The sequence below is a fragment of the Danio aesculapii genome, chromosome 10, assembly GCF_903798145.1.
Source record: "Danio aesculapii chromosome 10, fDanAes4.1, whole genome shotgun sequence".
Taxonomy (NCBI): Eukaryota; Metazoa; Chordata; class Actinopteri; order Cypriniformes; family Danionidae; genus Danio; species Danio aesculapii.
The window spans coordinates 44,830,304-44,851,721 of NC_079444.1; the positions used below are offsets into that span (position 1 = coordinate 44,830,304).

Below are 21,418 nucleotides of genomic sequence, written 5' to 3' on the forward strand. Positions count from 1 at the left end.
ACTGTTATAACATTAAACGATGCCTTCAAGTCACGCATTAGGACAGTCATGCTAAACACACATGCTATGCTAATCCGTGTATGAAAATGATTGAATTAAACTATCTGAATAATAATGAGGGCAGCATGGTAGCGCAGTGGGTAGCACAATCATCTCACAGCAAGATGGTCGCTGATTCGAGCCCCGGCTGGTACAGTTGGTATTTTTGTGTGGAGTTTGCATGTTCTCCCCATGTTGGTGTGGGTTCCTCCGGGTGCTCCGGTTTCCCCCACAGTCCAAACACATGCGCTATAGGGGAATTGATTAACTAAATTGGCCGTAGTGTATGAGTGTGTGTGTGAATGAGTGTGTGTGGGTGTTTCCCAGTACTGGGTTGCAACTAGAAGGGCATTCGCTGTGTAAAACATATGCTGGATTAGTTGGTGGTTCATTCCGCTGTGGTGACCACTGATAAATAAAGGGACTAAGCTGAAAGAAAATGAATGAAGCACTTATAATAAAATAATATTAATAATAAATGAAATGTTTAAATATATGTTTTACTGTATTAAAATTATGTTTATTTATTTATTATAACTGTAGAAATCCTGACTAATAAAATGTGGTAATAATGAAATATTATTGATTAATATTTTTAATCATTATTTATTATTTTATTTATATAATGCTACTACGACTAATAACATTAATAATAATAATAATAATAATGATAAATAATCAGTTTATATATTAATAGTATATTATATCACTTGTATATTATTTATTATAGTTTATATTTTTTATTATTTATTTATTTATTTATTTATTTATGATAACTGTAAAAACCCTGGCTACTAAGATTTTGGAATAATTAAATATTATTAATAATAAAAAAAAATTGCATTATTTAATATATATCATTTATTTATGTATCATTATTTTATATTTTATTATTATTATTATTATTATAAGGGTGTCACGGTGGCGCAGTGAGTAGCACGACCGTGTTGGCGTGGGTTTCCTCCGGGTGCTCCGGTTTCCCCCACAGTCCAAACACATGCGCTATAGGGGAACTGATGAACTAAACTGGCCGTAGTGTATGTGTGTGTGTGAATGTGAGAGTGTATGGGTGTTTCCCTGTACTGGGTTGCAGCTGGAAGGGCATCTGCTGCATAAAACATATGCTGGATAAGTTGGCGGTTCATTCCGCTGCGGTGACCCCTTAATAATAAAGGGACTAAGCCGAAAAGAAATGAATGAATAAATAATAATGATGATAGATAATAAGTTTATATATTAATAGTATATTAGATATTATAGTTAATTTATTCATTTATTTAATTATTATAACTAAAAACCCTGACAACTATGATTTGGTAATAATGAAATATTATTAATAAATATATTTTAGAATCATTTAATATATATAATTTATTTATGTATCATTATTTTATATATAATAATAATACTAATAATAATTATTATTATTATCATTATTAATATTATTATTATTATTATTATTATTATTATTATTATAATTATTATCAAAATCATCATCATCCATCAACTGATTATTATTATTATTATTGTAAAAATCCTGACTACCAAAATGTGGTGGAAACCTATTTATTTTAATCATAAGATACAACTGTAAATCTTTATTGTAAAATATAAGTATGTGACAAAAAAAAAGTCAAAATCTTTGCTGTGTGTAAATAAAAATAATATTTGATCAATATGAAGTGTGACATTTTGTATTAGTATTAAGTACACCTTTCAAGCTGTGTTTTCACAGGACATAAAATACACTGATGGATCAAATAAAAATAAAATAATTATTGTACTATATTAAATACAGGAAATTAATTTTAACAGTGTAATTATTATATTTAAAGTCCTTGTGAACAGGAAGTTGTGTAGACTTTTATTTTAGTATTTCCAACTGATGGATTACCATAGATGTATACACTAGATATCGCATACGAACCCTGAGCATGCGTCAATAGCGCCGCCACATTTATACAGTGCTCCCAGAACACAAGTCATTCAAACGCACTAGTCAAGACTAAAGCCAATGTGAAGATGCTGGACTTGTGTACGGGTGTAGTAATGAGCAAACAAAGAAAAACAAAGCACAAGGACAGAACATTTCATAGGTGACGAACATGTTACGAACTTTTGTGCTAAAGTCTTGTAAAATTGTCGGCTAAGTGAAGTAGCGTCCACCATAAATTATTGAATATTATCAATGTTATATACTGTTTAGATCAGAAAAGTGGATATTATGCACATTGAGATGCTGGGATATAGTTCACATGAGTCATTCAAAACGGAGATTCATTCACAAGCGAATCGCTCCCTCTGTTAGAATGAGAAGTGAAAGAGGAGAGGAGGGGTGTTTCAGGACACGGATTAGATCAAATTTAACAGGGAGGGAGGATAATACATTTCCATGCACTCAAACATACACTCTTCGTCGGCAGTGCCCATGCGGTCACTGATCCATCAATTTAGAAAAGTGATGTACAATTATAATTTTCGTAATTATATATCTGCAATACTGACCACCGGGAAAACTCCAGATCATAGATATATGTATATATATGTGTATATCTCTGGCTCTGGATGACCACAGTCCTCCACTGCACCTTGGTCCCGCATTCATTTCAAAGGAGCGCTACCCTGTACTAAAATGGCGGTTCTATTGACGCATTCCTTCCAATAGACAGCAACAGCGTAGGAGACATCTAATGTAAATATCTATGATAGATTACTAAGAAGGGGGGCGTGGTTTATGTTTAAGCTCCTCCTCTTATTTTTCAATCTCAGCTAAATAACAGTTGAATGGGCGTGGCTAAACATATTTCACCCAATCAGAGAAGCACATGGTCAGATTTGGATTAAAGATTAACAGATTAAACTGTTTATATCAGTGGATTCCCCTGATTAATTGTTCTTTTTAAGACCAACAGTGTGCGCTAATAAAACTGCACAGTTAACACTCAGTGTAAAACTACCTGAAGAGCTAAAATCATGTCGTATATTTGAAAAACAAACACACCAAGTCATATTTTTGACCCACAGAAGGGCTTGAAGGCATCAGTGTTGTCCGTTTGCTCTTCTTCTCTAGTTTATTAGTGTGTTTTTCTGCATCTCTGTCTTTCTGTTCTCTATAATCGTGCAGCTTCGGAAACTCATCAGTGATTTTGCAATCTTCACATCTATCATGACTTTTGTTGGTCTCGATATGTTTATGGGACTTAAAACACCCAAACTGATTGTGCCAACCGAGTTTAAGGTACGTGCTGCTGTAACACTGATCTGATCTGATTCTGTACTAATATTACACAATCATCACATTCATACACACTGCTGGAGAATGAACTGTGTGTATTATACATGTGACTACCACTGGATATTGCTGTACTGACATCTGTGTGTGTGTGTGCGTGTGCGTGTGCGTGTGTGTGTGTGTGTATCTACGTGAATGTGTTTATTTGTCTATATATATCTATGTATATATGTGTGTGTGTGTTCTGCATGCCATGTGTATGTGTGTGCAAATGTGTGTGTGTTTCATGCATTTGTATGTTCTGTGTGTGTGTGTCTGTTTGTGTCATGAATTTGTGTGTTCTGTGTTTGTGTGTGATGCATTTGGGTGTGTGTCATGCATTTGTACATACTGTGTGTGTGTATATATATATACACCTGTGTGTGTGTCTGTGTGTGTCATGCATTTGTACATACTGTGTGTGTGTATATATATATATATATACATCTGTGTGTGTGTCTGTGTGTGTCATGCATTTGTGTTGCATGTGTTTGTGTGTCATGCATTTGTGTGTTGTGTGAAAATATCTATGTGTGCGTGTTTGTGTCATGCATTTGTGTTTGTGTGTCATGCATTTGTGTTGTGTGTTTGTGTGTCATGCATTTGTGTTGTGTGTTTGTGTGTCATGCATTTGTGTTGTGTGTTTGTGTGTCATGCATTTGTGTGTTGTGTGAAAATATCTATGTGTGCGTGTTTGTGTCATGCATTTGTGTTGTGTGTTTGTGTGTCATGCATTTGTTTGTGTAATGCATTTGTGTGTTGTGTGTTTGTGTGTCATGCATTTGTGTTTGTGTTATGCATTTGTGTTGTGTGTTTGTGTGTCATGCATTTGTGTTTGTGTGTCATGCATTTGTGTTGTGTGTGTTTGTGTGTCATGCATTTGTGTTTGTGTTTTGCATTTGTGTGTTGTGTGTAAATGTCTGTATGTGTATGTGTGTGTGTGTTTATGTGTCATGCATTTGTATGTCCTGTGTAAATGTCTGTGTTTGTGTGCCATGTATTCGCGTGTGTGTGTTCAGCCGACACGTCCTGACCGTGGCTGGATCGTGATGCCGATGGGCAGGAACCCATGGTGGATGTGTTTGGCCAGTTTTGTTCCTGCTCTGCTGGTCACCATCCTCATTTTCATGGATCAGCAGATCACCGCCGTCATCGTCAACCGCAAGGAGAACAAACTCAAGGTGCTCAGTCACACAGCTGCTGTTAGATTTTGTATATATATATATATATATATATATATATACAAAAATATATATATAAAATATATAAAAAAAATTATATATATATATATATATATATATATATATATACAGGGTTGCAAAACGTAAACTTAGAATTGTGAGACGTAAACTCAGAATTGTGAAACAAACTCAGAATTGCGAGACGTAAAGTCAGAATTGTGAAATGTAAATTCAGAATTGTCAGATGTAAACTCAGAATTGCGAAACGTTAAGTCAGAATTGCGAAACGTAAACTCAGATTTGCGAAACGTACAGTCAGAATTGCGAAACGTAAAGTCAGCATTGCGAAACGTAAAGTCAGAATTGCGAAACGTACAGTTAGAATTGCGAAACGTAAACTCAGAATTGCGAAACGTACAGTTAGAATTGCGAAACGTAAACTCAGAATTGCGAAACGTACAGTCAGAATTGCGAAACGTAAACTAAGAATTGCGAAACGTACAGTCAGAATTGTGAGACATGAAGTCAGAATTGCGAAACATACAGTCAGATATGTGAAACGTAAACTCAGAATTGCGAGATGTAAACTCAGAATTGCGAAACGTACAGTCAGAATTGTGAAACGTAAAGTCAGAATTGCGAAACGTAAAGTCAGAATTGCGAGATGTAAACTCAGAATTGCGAAACGTAAAGTCAGAATTGCGAAACGTAAACTCAGATTTGCGAAACGTACAGTCAGAATTGCGAAACGTAAAGTCAGCTTTGCGAAACGTAAAGTCAGAATTGCAAAACGTAAACTCAGAATTGCGAAACGTACAGTTAGAATTGCGAAACGTAAACTCAGAATTGCGAAACGTACAGTCAGAATTGTGAAACGTAAAGTCAGAATTGTGAGACATGAAGTCAGAATTGCGAAACATACAGTCAGATTTGTGAAACGTAAACTCAGAATTGCGAGATGTAAACTCAGAATTGCGAAACGTACAGTCAGAATTGTGAAACGTAAAGTCAGAATTGCGAAACGTAAAGTCAGAATTGCGAGATGTAAACTCAGAATTGCGAAACGTAAAGTCAGAATTGCGAAACGTAAACTCAGAATTGCGAAACGTACAGTCAGAATTGTGAAACGTAAAGTCAGAATTGTGAGACATGAAGTCAGAATTGCGAAACATACAGTCAGATTTGTGAAACGTAAACTCAGAATTGCGAGATGTAAACTCAGAATTGCGAAACGTACAGTCAGAATTGTGAAACGTAAAGTCAGAATTGCGAAACGTAAAGTCAGAATTGCGAGATGTAAACTCAGAATTGCGAAACGTAAAGTCAGAATTGCGAAACGTAAACTCAGAATTGCGAATAAACTCAGAATTGTGAGATTTAAAGTCTGTATTGTGATCTGTAAACTGGTGATGATATTCCTGCATGTTTGCGGAGCAGAAAGGCTGTGGTTATCATCTGGACCTGTTCTGGGTTGGCGTCCTCATGGCCGTCTGCTCCTTTATGGGTTTACCATGGTACGTGGCAGCAACGGTGATTTCCATCGCACACATCGACTCTCTGAAGATGGAGAGCGAGTCCAGCGCTCCAGGGGAACAGCCGCAGTTCCTGGGAGTGCGGTGAGTCCAGACACCAGCAAAATACTGACTAAACTTTCTCTGACTAATACTTTCAACAGCTTTAGATTTGTTTCCTCTATATTAATATTAATGAGTAAAAAATTGTGTGTTCTGGCAGAGTCACATCTGGGTGAATTCCATATATAAATAAACGAACAAATTTAAATTAATTCAATTCAATTAAATTCCCCTGTATTTGTATAGCGCATTTACAGTGTAGATTGTGTCAAAGCAGCTTCACATAAAAGGTCACAGTAAATAGGAACAGTGTAGTTCAGTTTTCAGTGTTTAAGTTCAGTTGGCTCAGGCTCAGTTGGGCACGACCATTTTAATTTCTCCGCTGGCCAAACGTCTTGTGCAGAGCTGCAGTCTCAGTGGCGGAGGCTGGAAGCTGGCCTCAGCGAAGACTCGTCTGTCTCTGGAGCGTCACAGGAATCAGTCTCATGTTCTCCACTCTTCCATGACCATCACAGTAGCTGCTCAGGATACGGCCTGGTCCAGGATTATGGAAACCTTGGGATCATCTCGTCGCTGGCCTTGGATCGAATCAGTGACTCTGCATAGTCTGAGGGCCTCGGGAAGAGTATCCCCAGGTGGAAATGGAGAATAAAGAGAATAATTAGTGTAGCTGCTGTTCATAGTGTATATAAACAAGATGCAGAACCTGTGTGGGAGCCCGCTAAGTAGTGCACTGAGTGTATGCTTTACTGAACAGATAGGTCTTTAATCTAGTTTTGAATTGGGAGAGTGTGTCTGAGCCTCGGACGTTATCAGGAAGGCTATTCCAGAGTTTAGGAGCTATAAATGAGAAGGCTCGACCTCCTTTACTCGACTTTGCTATTCTAGGTACTACCAGAAGCCCTGAGTTTGAGACCTTAAAAAGCGAATTGGATTCAGAAGACAGAAGGTTGGTTAGATAAACAGGAGCTAGATTATTTAAAGCTTCGTATGTAAGAAGCAATATTTTAAATTCAATGCGAAACTTAACAGGCAGCCAGTGTAAGGAGGATAAAATTGGGGTGATGTGATCAAATATTCTAGACAAATATTCTAATTAAATACAGATATTTAGCATGAAGAATAAAGTGCATGTTTTATTATGTCTCTACTGACATTACTTTAAAGGAAGGAAGTCTCCCCTCCTTTATGTTCTCCTTATTTCAGAAATAATGCCATAGTGCACAATATTGGCGTATCAATATCTTAAATTACGGACAATTTTCTTATTTTGTTTTTATGTGTGACTCCCCCACAATATTGGTATTTTGTACAAGCTAATTTTATTTTTAAAGTTTTATTTTGGTATCTTCCTTTGTATGCTTATCACCCCCGGTGTGGGTAGGCGGGTCTGTGACCAGCACTGCCTGGCTGCAGGACCAGATGGCTGCCGCCTTTATCGGGCTATATCCACATCCCCTGTTCCTCTCCCCTGTTGCGATGTTATATCTATGTCTATGTGTTTGTTGCTGTGGCTTTTTTTCCCTTGATCTCACACTGCCCTACTTCAAGGATAGTCTGAGAGGGGCTTTTTCCCCCTCTGTCTTCCCCTGAAATGTGCGATGTTTGTGTATGGTCAGAGGGGTCCAATTTCGCTACATGTAAAAGTGTATGATCATCATCCTCATCATTATCATCGTCATATATACCAAAATAAAAGTTCTAAAATAAAAATTGATGGCACAAAATACATGCTAATATTTTGGGTGATGCATAATAATTTTTATGCTAATATTCTTATTGCATTTAAACTTCACATTTTATTTTGTTTTAATATGTATATTTTCTATTTTTAATTAGGGGTATAGTTATATTAGAATATATATGTTATTTATTAAATATTTATTAAGTTTGGTATTTTTGTTCAGTGTTTTAGCATATTTGCAACATTTTTGCATGGATTTATTTTAGCGTTATGTTGTTGTTTTGACAAAAAAAGATGAAGCACAGTTTCTCTGCTTTACTCTTGTGCGTTTCTGCTGATGTTTGTGTTTATTTGACAGAGAACAGAGACTCACAGGAACTCTAGTGTTCGTCCTCACCGGAGTATCCGTCTTCATGGCGCCCATTCTGCAGGTGATCAAAACTCAATTATTTTTGATACTCGATTATTTTTATAACAATAATCGATCAAAACTAGATCAATCCATCAAACCTCGCTCTAGCTTTATAACATTGTGGGATTGTGGTCTCGAGTCTTGATTGGGTAGTATTTTGATCTCAAGTAAGCACAGTTGAAGTCAGAATTATTCACCCTCCTGTAAATGTTCTTCTTCAAATATTTCCCAAATAATGTTGAACAGATTCAGGAATTTTTCACAGTATTTCCTATAATATTTTTTCTTCTGCAGAAAGTATTATTTGTTTTATTTCGGCTAGAATAAAAGCAGTTTTTAATTGTTTTAAAGCCATTTTTTAACAGTTTTTATATTTTTCATTAATAATCAAACAACACAACAACAATAAAAATATACATGAAAAGAATGATAATACAAAGAAAATAATCATAATAATAATTAAAATAAAAAAATATTTTAAAAAAACAGTTTAAGTTATTATGAAAAACAATTAGAGTAAATAAACGGTTTTAATAAATGTACAAAGAGGCAGTCAGTAGGGGCAGTGAACATATTAAGCATTACACTACTGCTCAGAATCTGCATTATGTTGGTCCAGGTGATCAAGAAATGGTTGCCATGTATTGTTCAATTCAATTCATGTTTATTTTTATATCGCTTTTTTTACAGTGTAGATTGTGTCAACGCAGCTTAACATAGTTCTAGTAGTCAGTCTAGAAGTCTAGTCTAGTGTTCAGTGTTGGTTCAGTTTAGTTCAGTTCAGTGTGGTTTAATTTTCACTGCTGAAAGTCCAAACACTGAAGAGCAAATCCATCCATGTGCAGCTCCACAAGTCCCAAACCAAGCAAGCCAGTGGTGAGGAAAAAACTTCACCAATTGACGAAAACTTGTAAAACTTAAGATTATCAATAACTCCATAATGGACTCTTTCTTTTAAAACCATTTTAAGGTCAACATTATTAGCCCCCTTAAGTTATAATGTAATTGAGTATCAAACACACTTAAAAATATGTATATTTTTTGATAATTCAACCTATGTATTTAAAATGAGCTGAAACAACACAATTCTTGACATTTCATTGGGACAACTTAATTTTTTTAAGTTCAATCCACATAAATTTGTTAAAAGTGTTAATTTAACTTAATTTGTGTTGGGTCAACATGAATCACTTGTGTGGAATCCTGCATTTTTACAGTGTATATTTAGATATATTTAGTAAATAAATTATTTTGTAATTGGCTTAATGTCATATTTCTGAACAGAAACCTTTGTGTGTGTGTGTGTGTGTGTGTGTGTGTGTGTGTCTGTGTGTGTGTGTGTATTCTGGGTTAGTGAGCACTGCTGTAGTGAATCAGTTGCCGTATTAATAAATATTTCAGTAATCTAGTATTTATTTTTGCAGTCGTGCAACTGAGAATCAGATGTAATGTTAAGTGTGTGTGTGTGTGTGTGTGCACAGTTCATCCCGATGCCTGTGCTGTATGGAGTATTCCTCTACATGGGCGTTGCTTCTCTTCATGGCATTCAGGTACAGGCATGCAGAAACTCTCTCCAAGGATATTACAGTTTGGCATTTTTATTTTGATGCTATTTTAATTTTGCTGTAAATGTTTTGTTTGATTCATTGTTCTGTTTTTAGGTTTTATTATCTGAACACATTTGTGTTTCGTTTATATATATTCAGTGTTGTTTTATTCAGTTCAGTTCATCTTTATTTCTCCAGCGCTTCTACAGTGTAGATTGTGTGGCAGCAGCTGAACATTGAAGTTCTAGTAAACTAAATCAGTGTCAGTCCAGTTTTCAGAGTATCGTTCGGTTTAGTTCAGTTTGGTTTAATATTCACTGCTGAAAGTCCAAACACTGAAGAGCAAATCCATCAATGCGCAGCTCCACAAGTCCCAAAACCAAGACAGCCAGTAGTGACAGTGGAGGAACAAACTTCACCAACTGACCAAAGTGAAGGAGAGAAACCTGGAGACAAAACCAGGCTCAGTTGGGCACCACCATTTCTCCTCTGGCCACACTTCTTGTGCAGAGCTGCAGTCTAGGCGCCGGAGGCTGGAGAGCGCTGGACATCCATCGTGGAGAAGCTGCAGGTGCGAGTGGGTCACCGGCTGGTGTTCAGGCTGGTCCTTCAGGATCAATGCGAGGACTCGTCTGTCACTGGGGTCTTTCAGGAATCAGTCTCATGCTCTTCACTCCTCTATGACCACCACAGCTGAGGATACGGGCCTGGTCCAGGATTATGGAGACCTTGAGATAATGAAAAACAGACTAACATAAGTGCAGATGCCATTCAAATGTTAATGTCTTTTGGGAGGTGTTCCTGGCTCCGGTAGCCCTAAATAATGCGCACTAACAATCCTTTAGAGCAGGGATTCTCAACAGGTGGGCCGCAGCCCATTAGTAGGCCTCAGTGATCCTGCAGGTGGACCCCAATATAACTCAAAATTAACTCTTAATATTATACTATAATTTTTGGATTTCATTATTAATATGCTATATAAAATGATGGAAGTAGTGCACTTTCTCCTGTTCTCTGATTGATTACGCAAAAACAGCCTCATGATCGCCTCTAGTACACGAAAGTCTGTTCATTCACAAACTATGCGTGAAGTGAAAGTCTCTCAGTGTGTATTTTTGTGTGGACTATTTAATATATCAGCAGAGTTGTTCAAATTAGTGTCCTGTGAGTGTTTAATAATGGATGTGCGCCCCCTACAGGAGGATCAAGCGAGGCTCAATGCTGTTTCTGCTATAGAATGTAAAATAAACCTGCATATGAGCTTCAGACGCGGAGCTGTTCACTGTTCCTGTCCGCAAACTCCCAATAATATTCAGCTGCAAACTCAGCCGCCATCAGATCAACACGTTTCAACAGATTTAGAGTGTTTCACTGTATTTTACATTCGTCTGTATATTTGTGAATAGTAGATATTTAATAGTAGATATTCAGTCAGGCCAGTTTAAAGCACAAGCTGGTCTTTTGCAATCTGCCTGTTGTCCTGTGATGCTCTTTCAATCTGTGTATGTTTTTAAATGTGTATATATATATATATATATATATATATATATATATAGTTTTAGTTTTATATATAATTAAATTTAAATAAAATGATATATATATATTTTGAAAATGCTGACAATAGTGAAAAAGGTTGAGAGGGTTTAGAGGATTTGTGTATGCTAATGCAGAGAGATGTGTCTTTAACCTAGTTTTAAACTGACAGTGTGTGTCTGCTTCCAGAACTGTGCTAGGAAGGCTCTTTCAGCGTTTAGGTGCCAGATATGAGTAAGATTTCCCGCCTACAGTTGATTTTGATATTCTGGTAATAATCAATTATCCAGAATTAATTCATTAATGGATTTGAGGGGCTGTAATACACCAGGACCTCCCTCAAATACTGGGCTGGGCGCCATTCAGGCAACACAGGCTCATTCTGAAAACGTAGCCCTACAGATGTTTCTGGAGACCGCAAATTACGTAGCCAGAGGTACGTATGGCTGCATTTCGTTTTTTAAACCGAACGCTATGGGGCAGTGTGACGCCGTTCTCTTTCACGCCTACCAGCTGACCTCTTACCTCCTAATGGACAGCATTTCTGGTGTCATGAGAAATCGTGTCTCCCCAGACAATTGGGTCCACCTAGGATCCTATTGGTTCACTGAAGTTGTAATAGGTATAGTTTGTAGCGCCTGATTAATATATATATATATATATAAATGCAGTGAAATCTCATTTAAATTTATGTCGTTTAAAAGAGCGTTATAATGACATTAAACTATTTTAAATGATGTATTTCGTATACTAATGTACAACTAAAGGCATGTGTAAAGCTTTTATTTTAGAAAATAAACCAGTTCTTATGTTAATATCTAATGTCACATTTAAATACATAAAAACATCAAAAAGACATAATTTAATGTTTGCAAACGTTTCAATTATTTTAACTGCATATCTTTAACGTGTAGTTACTGATAATAATGCCACGAATATGATTAGTCTCGTTAAAATGTCAAGACTATAAAAAGCACCAAATATGATTATAATTGTACTGTGGATACGTAGAATAGTTTTTGTTCTGGCATTCAACGCAGACGAACCATTGGGGTCCTAAGCGGACTCGATTGCAGGGGGGGACCTAATTTCTTATGACACCGGCTGCAGCGAGTTTGTCCCGTAAGCATGCCATGTACGTTGGCGGACTTGAGACGCAGAGAGGAGTTGACCAGGATCGTCTGAGTCCGGTGAAGAGAAGACAAAAACAGAATTCAAAAAATAAAACAAGGCTTTCCTTTTTCTGGATTGCTTTTGAAACGTGTTGGTTGGGTTTAGGGAAGGGGGAGGGTGGGGCAGCCAATCGTTCACTCAGTCAATCAAAAAGTCAGTCAACAGTCTGCGCCAGTGGTGTAGTGGTTAGTGTGTCGACTCATGCACTCCAGTGCTCACGGCGACCCGAGTTCAATTCCCGCCTCGCGGTCCTATGCTGATCCTTCCCCTCTCTCTGCTCCCCATGCTTTCCTGTCACTACTCTCTACTTTCCCATATAATAAAGATGAAAACCCCTAAAAAAAAAAAAGAGAAATTATAAAGTCAGTCAACAGCGGCCTCTGGTGGGTTTACGTGAGAACAGCAGGCGTGAATGGCACTCGCGAGGGAAATTTGAGATCTCAAAAAGCGTACACAGCGGCCATTTTGTGCATTCACGAAAACAAAAACTGCTGAAAAACGTGCCGCCGGGATGTATTTCACAGTCTCCAGAAACGTCTGTAGAGGTGCGTTTTCAGAATGAGCCGTTGCGTTCAGGGCTTTGTAGTAATTATAGTTGATCAGAGTGAACAGAACACTATGACGGAAACTATTGGCTATACCAGGGGTCACCTGGTACCTGTTTCTGGAGGGCCGGTGTCCTGCAGATTTTAGCTCCAGCCCTAATCAAACACACCTGAATGAGCTAACAAGGTCTTACTAGGTATACTTGAAACACCCAGCCAGGTGTGTTGAGGCAAGTTGGAGCTAAACCCTGCAGGGACACCGGCCCTCCAGGACCGATATTGGTGACCCCTGGGCTATACCATGGGAAATAAGGATTTTAAAAAAATAGATGGAAGAATAAGTCATGCTGGCGAATTGAAGCGTAAAAATAAAAGTATGTCAGGAATTCAGAGCTGGATTGAGTGTTTGTGTGTGAAATGCTGGAGAACTGACTGCGGTTGCTTTATGGACTGTTTGATCAGATTGAGTCCAGTCAGCAGATCAACAGTGTGCTCAGATGCACACTGAGGACACCTGCTGGCCACAAGAGATAATGACTAATTCAAAGCTGAATCTACAATTAAACTCATCATTAGTGTTCGTCTGTGTGTGAGGACACTGATCTATGTATCCCTATATTTATATCATTATCCTGCTTGGTGTGACCTGGCCCTCATTCAGCTAGATCTGAGCATGTGTGTTCTCTGTGTCTTCAGTTTTGGGAGAGGATTAAGCTGTACCTGATGCCTGCCAAACACCAGCCAGATTTTGTGTTTCTGCGGCACGTCCCGCTGCGACGCGTTCACCTGTTCACCCTGCTGCAGATCATCTGTCTGGCTGTGCTCTGGATACTCAAGTCCACCGTCGCCGCCATCGTCTTCCCTGTCATGGTGAGAATATATGGATATTCGCATATATTAATTTCTATAGTTATTGTGTTACCATAGCAACTGTAAAATCACCACAACAGATCAATTACTATATTTGGTGTGTTACCATAGCAACTATAGAATCGCCACAATAAATTAACTACTGTAGTTGCTGTGTTACCATAGCAACTGTAGAATCACTGCAACCGATCAATCACTATACTTGCTGTGTTACCATAGCAATTGGACAATATCAAAACAGATTAATTAATAAATTTGGTGTGTTACCATAGCAACTATAGAATCGTCACAGTAGATTAATTGCTATTGTTGTTGTATTACCATAGCAACTGTAGAATCATCACAACAGATCAATTGCTGTATTTGGTGTGTTACCATAGCAACTATAGAATCGCCACAGTAGATTAATTGCTATAGTTGCTGTGTTACCATAGCAACTGTAGAATCGCCACAGCAGATCAGTTATTATAGTTGTTGTTACTATAGCAACTGTAGAATCACCACAACAGATCAACCACTATTGTTTTTGTTACCGTGGCAACAATAGAATCATAACAACAGATCAATTACTATAGTTGTTGTCTTACCATGGCAACTATAGAATCGTCATGACAGATCAAATACTTTAGTTGTTGTGTTACCATAGCAACTGCAGAATCACCACAACAGATTAATTACTATATTTGGTGTGTTACCTTAGCAACTATAGAATCACCACAATAAATTAATTACTATAGTTGCTGTGTTACCATAGCAACTGTAGAATCACTGCAACCGATCAATCACTATAGTTGTTGTGTTACCATGGCAACTATAGAATCGTCATGACAGATCAAATACTTTAGTTGTTGTGTTACCATAGCAACTGCAGAATCACCACAACAGATTAATTACTATATTTAGTGTGTTACCTTAGCAACTATAAAATCGCCACAATAAATTAATTACTATAGTTGCTGTGTTACCATAGCAACTGTAGAATCACTGCAACCGATCAATCACTATAGTTGCTGTGTTACCATAGCAATTGGACAATATCAAAACAGAATAATTAATAAATTTGGTGTGTTACCATAGCAACTATAGAATCGTCACAGTAGATTAATTGCTATTGTTGTGTTACCATAGCAACTATAGAATCATCACAACAGATCAATTGCTATATTTGGTGTGTTACCATAGCAACTATAGAATCGCCACAGTAGATTAATTGCTATAGTTGCTGTGTTACCATAGCAACTGTAGAATCGCCACAGCAGATCAGTTATTATAGTTGTTGTTACTATAGCAACTGTAGAATCACCACAACAGATCAACCACTATTGTTTTTGTTACCGTGGCAACAATAGAATCATAACAACAGAACAAATTACTATATTTGTTGTCTTACCATGGCAACTATAGAATCACCATGACAGATCAATTACTTTAGTTGTTGTGTTACTATAGCAACTGTAGATTCACCACAACAGATTAATTACTAAAGATGTGGTGTTACCATAGCAACTGTGGAATCACCACAACAAATTATTTACCATAGTTGTTGTGCTACCATAGCAACTGTAGAATCGTCACAACAGATCAATTACTATAGTTTTTGCGTAACCATAACAACTATAGGATCACCTCAGTAATCAATTACTATAATTGTTGTTACCATAGCAACTATAGAATCGTCACACCAGATCAATTACTATATATATTAATTTTGTCATAGCAACAAAAGAATCTTCACAACAGACTAATTCTTTACAATAGCATGGTTCAAATACACTACAGTATATTTACTATAAAGTACCATAGTATTTTGTTTAATGTGGATGACCCATGGCTGAATGTCAGAATATTAGTCCTGTAATCGTGTGTGTTAATCTGGGCAGATCCTGGGCCTGATGGTGGTGAGGAAAGCTCTGGATCTGATCTTCTCTCAGCATGACCTGGCCTGGCTGGACGACATTCTGCCCGATAAAGACAAGAAGAAGAAAGAAGACGAGAAGAAGAAGAAGAAAAGCAAGACGGATGAGCACAACAGTGATGAGGAGGTACAGACTGCACATCTGTAGATCAGGGGGCGTATTACAGAAACATCTCAGTTAGGACCATATTTAGGACAACAGCTTTTCCTGAGTGTAATGTTGTTATACAGTAGCTGCGATGAGAAGGTGGGACACGCATAGAAGCATCCTAACTTGACCAAAAGTCCAATAACACTTTACTACAGGCTTATTACCTGCCTAATATTACAATATGAACTGTTTATTAGTAGTTATAAAGTATGATCGTATTTTACATCACTAATCCTACCCAATACTAAACCCAACTACTGCCTTACTAACTATTAATAAGCAGCTAATTAGAGGTTTATTGAGCTTAACGTCTTACCTAATGGTTTGTTAATAGTGTGAATTGTACATTCAAATAAACATTCAACATTAAAAACATTTAAGTAAGGGATAATCAACGGCTTGCCGTGCGTTAAAGGATTTTAATGCACGACGTGAAGGCGAGGGGCCATACGACGCGCAGTGGAACGTGGTTGCCTCCGCTTGTTCCATGGTCATTTGCTAGGGTAGGCGTAAGTTTAAAATAGTTTTGCTCTATGCAACGCAAAATTTGTCTGAATTTTTGTCAGTTTTTACATATTATATTTTCTAGTTCCTCCACTGAATCTGCCCTGACAGGCTGACAGACGGGGAGAGAGAGTGAGAGCATGTCCGTGCTGTTATACCTGCTAATATTAAGATGCGATTTCATCAATCCAATCACAGGTGGACAAGTAAGACATGTCCAGTCACACATGATGCTGTTTTTATAAAATCCCTTTAACAAATGTTTTTGAACATCTAAGGTAAACAGATCATGTTATTATGCCTCTTTCGAATCAAAGTATTAGGTTAGGCAAACTGATCTCATGGAATTGATCTAACAAAAAGACGGCGATCACTGCTGTAAGTAGAATAACGTTACGATTATTATAACACATTAATCTATACAAGTCTATACACATCAAATAAAACATTCACAAAGCTGTATCTTATGAAAAACCCGTTGAAGAGCACATGAGTTGCATTAAAGAGAAAGCAGCCAAAGCCCATTTCAGAAATCTTTGCTGTGAAACATGTAGGGAAATTCTGCAGAAGAAAAAAACATTTCAGGACAGGTAGGAGAACATTCTGCTTTATTTATCTTCTTTAAAACAAAAGCAATCAGCCAAACATGCAGGATCAGTGTAATATTACATTATTTACGGTCATAAATTCATCATGAAACTCATCAGTTACTCCCTAACTACATCAGAACAGCAGAGTCACTTGCTGTCTTCAAGAAACCACTAAAAACTCAACTGTTTAGTCTCCACTTTCCTTCCTAATCTTAACTGCCTCTCTGGCTATACCACTAACTGTACTCTCTCAAAAACATTACTAATGCTTTGCTTCTTAGACTTTACACACCTGAAACTTGCCTACAGCACTTACTCTATGGAATAAACTCACTGCTGCTCTTATAGTTGTGTAAATTGCTTCCTTGTCCTCATTTGTAAGTCGCTTTGGATAAAAGTGTCTGCTAAAGGACTAAATGTAAATGTAAATCTCTGCGATCTGCCAAAAAATACAGCTGAGAACAAATAATAGGTTCAAAAGTCCAAAGACTGACCATTAGATACACCAAAAATTAATTATATATCACGTTTTAACAACAGAGATGCTAGAGATTAGATCCAACCGCAGGTCCTAAGATGGTCTGGCTGATATAAAGCTTTGCTCAGGGTGAGGGGGTGGGGTGGGGCGTTCAGGGAGCTGCCGCTGACCGCCTGGAGCTTCCAACATTTTTAAGACGTGCTATCCTTATACCTAAACTGCCGATTTGACTTTATAATAACTATATTCTCGCATGAAAAACTCTTAAGACTTGATTTTGTGGCGTAATTTATGAGCATTTTCCTAATTTTGCGAATTCCTGTCCGCCATTAGCAGTCCTCATCGGTTTCCTGTGCAGCATATGCGAGTTGCCATGGTAATTATAAACATTTGGGAGAAGCGCATTTCTTCCGAACTGTGATCAAAACTGACTGGAACTACCTGTGCGTTTCTACGAAAATAATGCACACCCTCCAGCCAATCAGAATCAAGGATTTCAACAGACCATGGAATAAAAAATAACTATTAATAATTATGGGCTAAATCTGAAAATCCGCCATGCTTAAAAATATTGATTCAAGAAGACTCAAATTAATGAATCGTTTTGGGTTCGGATCTTTTGCCTGAACGTGTCGACATCGACACGGTACATCACAATATGTAGTGCCGGTTCCAGTAAAAAGCACCTTTTCCTTCAGACACTAGCAGAGCGCGGGGGATCACAGGCATACCTGCCATCACTCCCATTTTTCTCAGGAGTCTCCCATATTTCAGACCCATCTCCCGCCCAACTCCCATATTGTTCTGTCTCCCGGAAAACTCCCGGAAATCCACCCCCCGACTCTCCCACCACATAGCCCCTCCCCCCCGTCACGCTCCACAGATTTTTGGTACAGTCCGGCTAGCTTTTTGGTTCAGTCCCCATGCGCACCGAACCCAACGCGCAACCGTCTTCATACCCGCTCCTCGCTCTTCAGTTCGCACGCACCTACCCCCAGCAAACCCCTATCCCACCCACCCACCCCTTGCGCATGCATCAAAGCAATTTTTCTAAAGATTAAAACAATACCCTACCCTGCAACGCAGGATTCGCCGGCTGTTCGCTAATAAAGGAAGGAGCAGCAGAGACTATGGGACTTTATCAGACTTTGACAGGGACTTTGTCAGTAACTGTTCCTGTTCAAATGGACCAGTTTCTTCTTCTTCCGGATCGTAACATGTACGTGTGATTAAAATGGTTGCCTCGTTTTCTGTAGTTTGCAAAATATAATTGTTGTAAGTTGTAATCGCTCCATATGGCTTGTAATCTTGTATCTATTATAGATCAGTGCTTGTACTGTAACTCTCAGGTTAAATCTGTATGAGGCTGTTCACGTATCGCGTCCAAAACCATGTTAAAAAACACAACGCGTGCTTCTTTCTTTAGTGATTTAAATGCATTTCTGAACTGGCGATCCTGTGCTGTTTGCCTTTGTTATGGCCACCGTCAGCTGTTCCTCACGCGCGGTGCGGTCAATTTTCTAAATAGTTCAACTTTTGCCACTGTGTGGATTAATACCATAGACTGTAAAATATATGGACGTAGTACCCGTGACGTCACCCATAGGTTTCTGAAGAGTGCAAAAGAAGCTACAAGTAGGCGCGGCCAACCGTCGCCATTTTGTTCACGCGTCATCGCACCCACGGCGGGATACCAAACAAGGGCAAAGAGGCGGAGAGTGGGCGGAGCTACAGACACCTGCTGGCACTTTGCTTAGACCTGGCAGACAGACTTTACTTTGGGAGAAACGCTTGATACTTCATTACCTGCGACTCGTTTGTGTTCTGACCACATGTGCTTGGCTGTACACTATATCAATAAAGCATTTAGGCTTTCAAAAACACTGTAGTAATACAGTGAGCCACTAAACATTGCTCTTATGACGTTTTTCTACAGGAGGAAAATGCAAATTACTTCCAAACACTTCAGATATAGTGTGTGTTAGTAAATACAAGACTATTGATGAAATCCAGCATAACACTGTATGATAACGCTTCAGATGACTGTTCTAGAGCCTACAGCTAATCAATCTGGCACATTCTGGAGTGCTTTACGGGTCTAAATAAAATATTAATGATAAATGATCATAAATAAAACACACACATTTATAGAGATGGTGTATAAGTATATAACTTTACTCACATGGGAAACGGAGGCCACTTGAATGGTTTGTGAGCATAATTAAGTGCACACAGCATCCCATATCATCTGATTATTGTAAGAAATAAGTCCAAAAGGCAGCTGACTGTGTAAAGCCACATAAAACAACACAAAAATACGATGAATTTTGATGAATTGCAGTTTTAGTTACTTCCGTATTGGCTTCCCGAGGGAGAGCGGGAGGTTGCCGCTTGATTAATACTGAATGTATATCGCTGTTATTATTGGGGTTAGGGTTAAGAGTTGAGTATATGCTGGTCTTTAACTGCATTGCTTTATTGCATTCCTGTATTGGGCTCACACATACTCTGTGCTACTTCATAGCCATGGTGGGCGTTTCTCTCCGTCTTGCGCTGATCGCAGTCAACCAATCACTACAGACTGAGTCATCGGACCAATCAGCGCAGATTAGCCTCGTGCTAAGGAGTGGTTTGGGAACAATTGAATCACTGAACACATCACATGGGAGTCATTGGGATAATTAGATCAAAATAAATGCAGATTATAAGACCATCAAAGTGTTTTTTGGCCTTGGATGCACATCAGCCTGATGCTGGAGACCCCCAAAACCAAAATATGACCTTTAATCATGCAGAATCGAGGCTCTTTAAGATAAAAATCCCAAATAATATTAGCATTCGGTTCTTTAATATGAATTTGTTGGTAGGAGAAGTCCGATTTAACGTCTCATAAGTGAAGAACTGAAATGAGAAAGTTTCTCTAATACGCCCCTGATCATCATCTGAGCTTCTGTGCTCTCATTTCACCTGTCATCTCTTCTGCTTTAATTCCACAGTGTTGCTGAACAGGCACTGTATTATATTTATTCTGCTATCAGTGTGTGTGTGTGTGTGTGTGTGTTTCTCCTCACGTGCTCTCCGCATCACTGTAATCTTCATCTATTATTATTATTATCATCAGTATTTCCTAACAGTCATGTTTATCAGGATAGTTTGATGATTAGAGAGATCCAGAGATCCACATTTATCTGGAATGAAGTGTTTGTAGCTTTACACACTGCACCGTTCACAAGCATGAAGTCAGGATCATGTGTGTGTTTAAAGAGATTGTCTGTAATTAACTTAATGATGTCTTGCTGAACAGAAACCCTAGTGTATCTGTGTTTGTGTGTGTGTGTGTGTGTGTGTATGTGTGTGTGTTTCTCTTTGTGCGTGTCTCTGTGTGTTTGTGTTTACTTGTGTGTATGACTGTCTGTATGTGTCTGTTTGTGTGTGTGTGTGTGTGTGTATGTCTATGTGTCTCTCTGTTTCTGTGTATGAATCTGTGTTTGTGTTGCTCTATGCGTCTGTGTGTGTGCGTGTCATTTTATGTGCCTGTGTTTGTGTCGCTCTATGTGTCTGTCTCTCTGTGTGTATGTATGTGTGTGTTCTGTCAGTGTGTGTGTGCTGTAGACTCCTCCTCCCTGAAGATTCCTCTGGAGCTTCTCAACCCTTCATCAAACCCTCCTCATGCTTCACACACACCCGTATGTATTCATTCCTCCTCTCTTATATATATATATGTGTGTGTGTGTGTGTGTGTTAACAGAAGTGTCACTTCTAATATAAGTGTGTGTGTTTGAGCAGAAGTGTCATCCTTTATTCTCTTACAGTCGGAGCAGAACACACACCAGTGAGCGTCTCCATCAGCTGAACACTTAAAGGGGCAGTTCACACTCAAATCCACATGCGCTCATTATTCACTCACTTCTAACAGACCCGTTTGACTTTCTGTTGAACACAGAGGAAGAT

General features: G+C 38.2%; 1 protein-coding gene across 1 annotated transcript in view; it reads left to right on the forward strand.

Annotated features, from left to right (window-relative positions):
- Window positions 1-21,418, forward strand: part of slc4a5b (solute carrier family 4 member 5b) — a 73,979-nt gene extending 52,561 nt beyond the window's left edge. Inside the window, exons 18-25 of the mRNA XM_056466871.1 lie at window positions 4,330-4,491; window positions 5,929-6,107; window positions 8,108-8,180; window positions 9,643-9,711; window positions 13,656-13,829; window positions 15,710-15,871; window positions 21,064-21,153; window positions 21,280-21,418. Coding sequence (XP_056322846.1) covers window positions 4,330-4,491; window positions 5,929-6,107; window positions 8,108-8,180; window positions 9,643-9,711; window positions 13,656-13,829; window positions 15,710-15,871; window positions 21,064-21,153; window positions 21,280-21,303 — 933 coding nt within the window. The 3' untranslated portion in view covers window positions 21,304-21,418. The remainder of the gene's footprint in view (window positions 1-4,329; window positions 4,492-5,928; window positions 6,108-8,107; window positions 8,181-9,642; window positions 9,712-13,655; window positions 13,830-15,709; window positions 15,872-21,063; window positions 21,154-21,279) is intronic.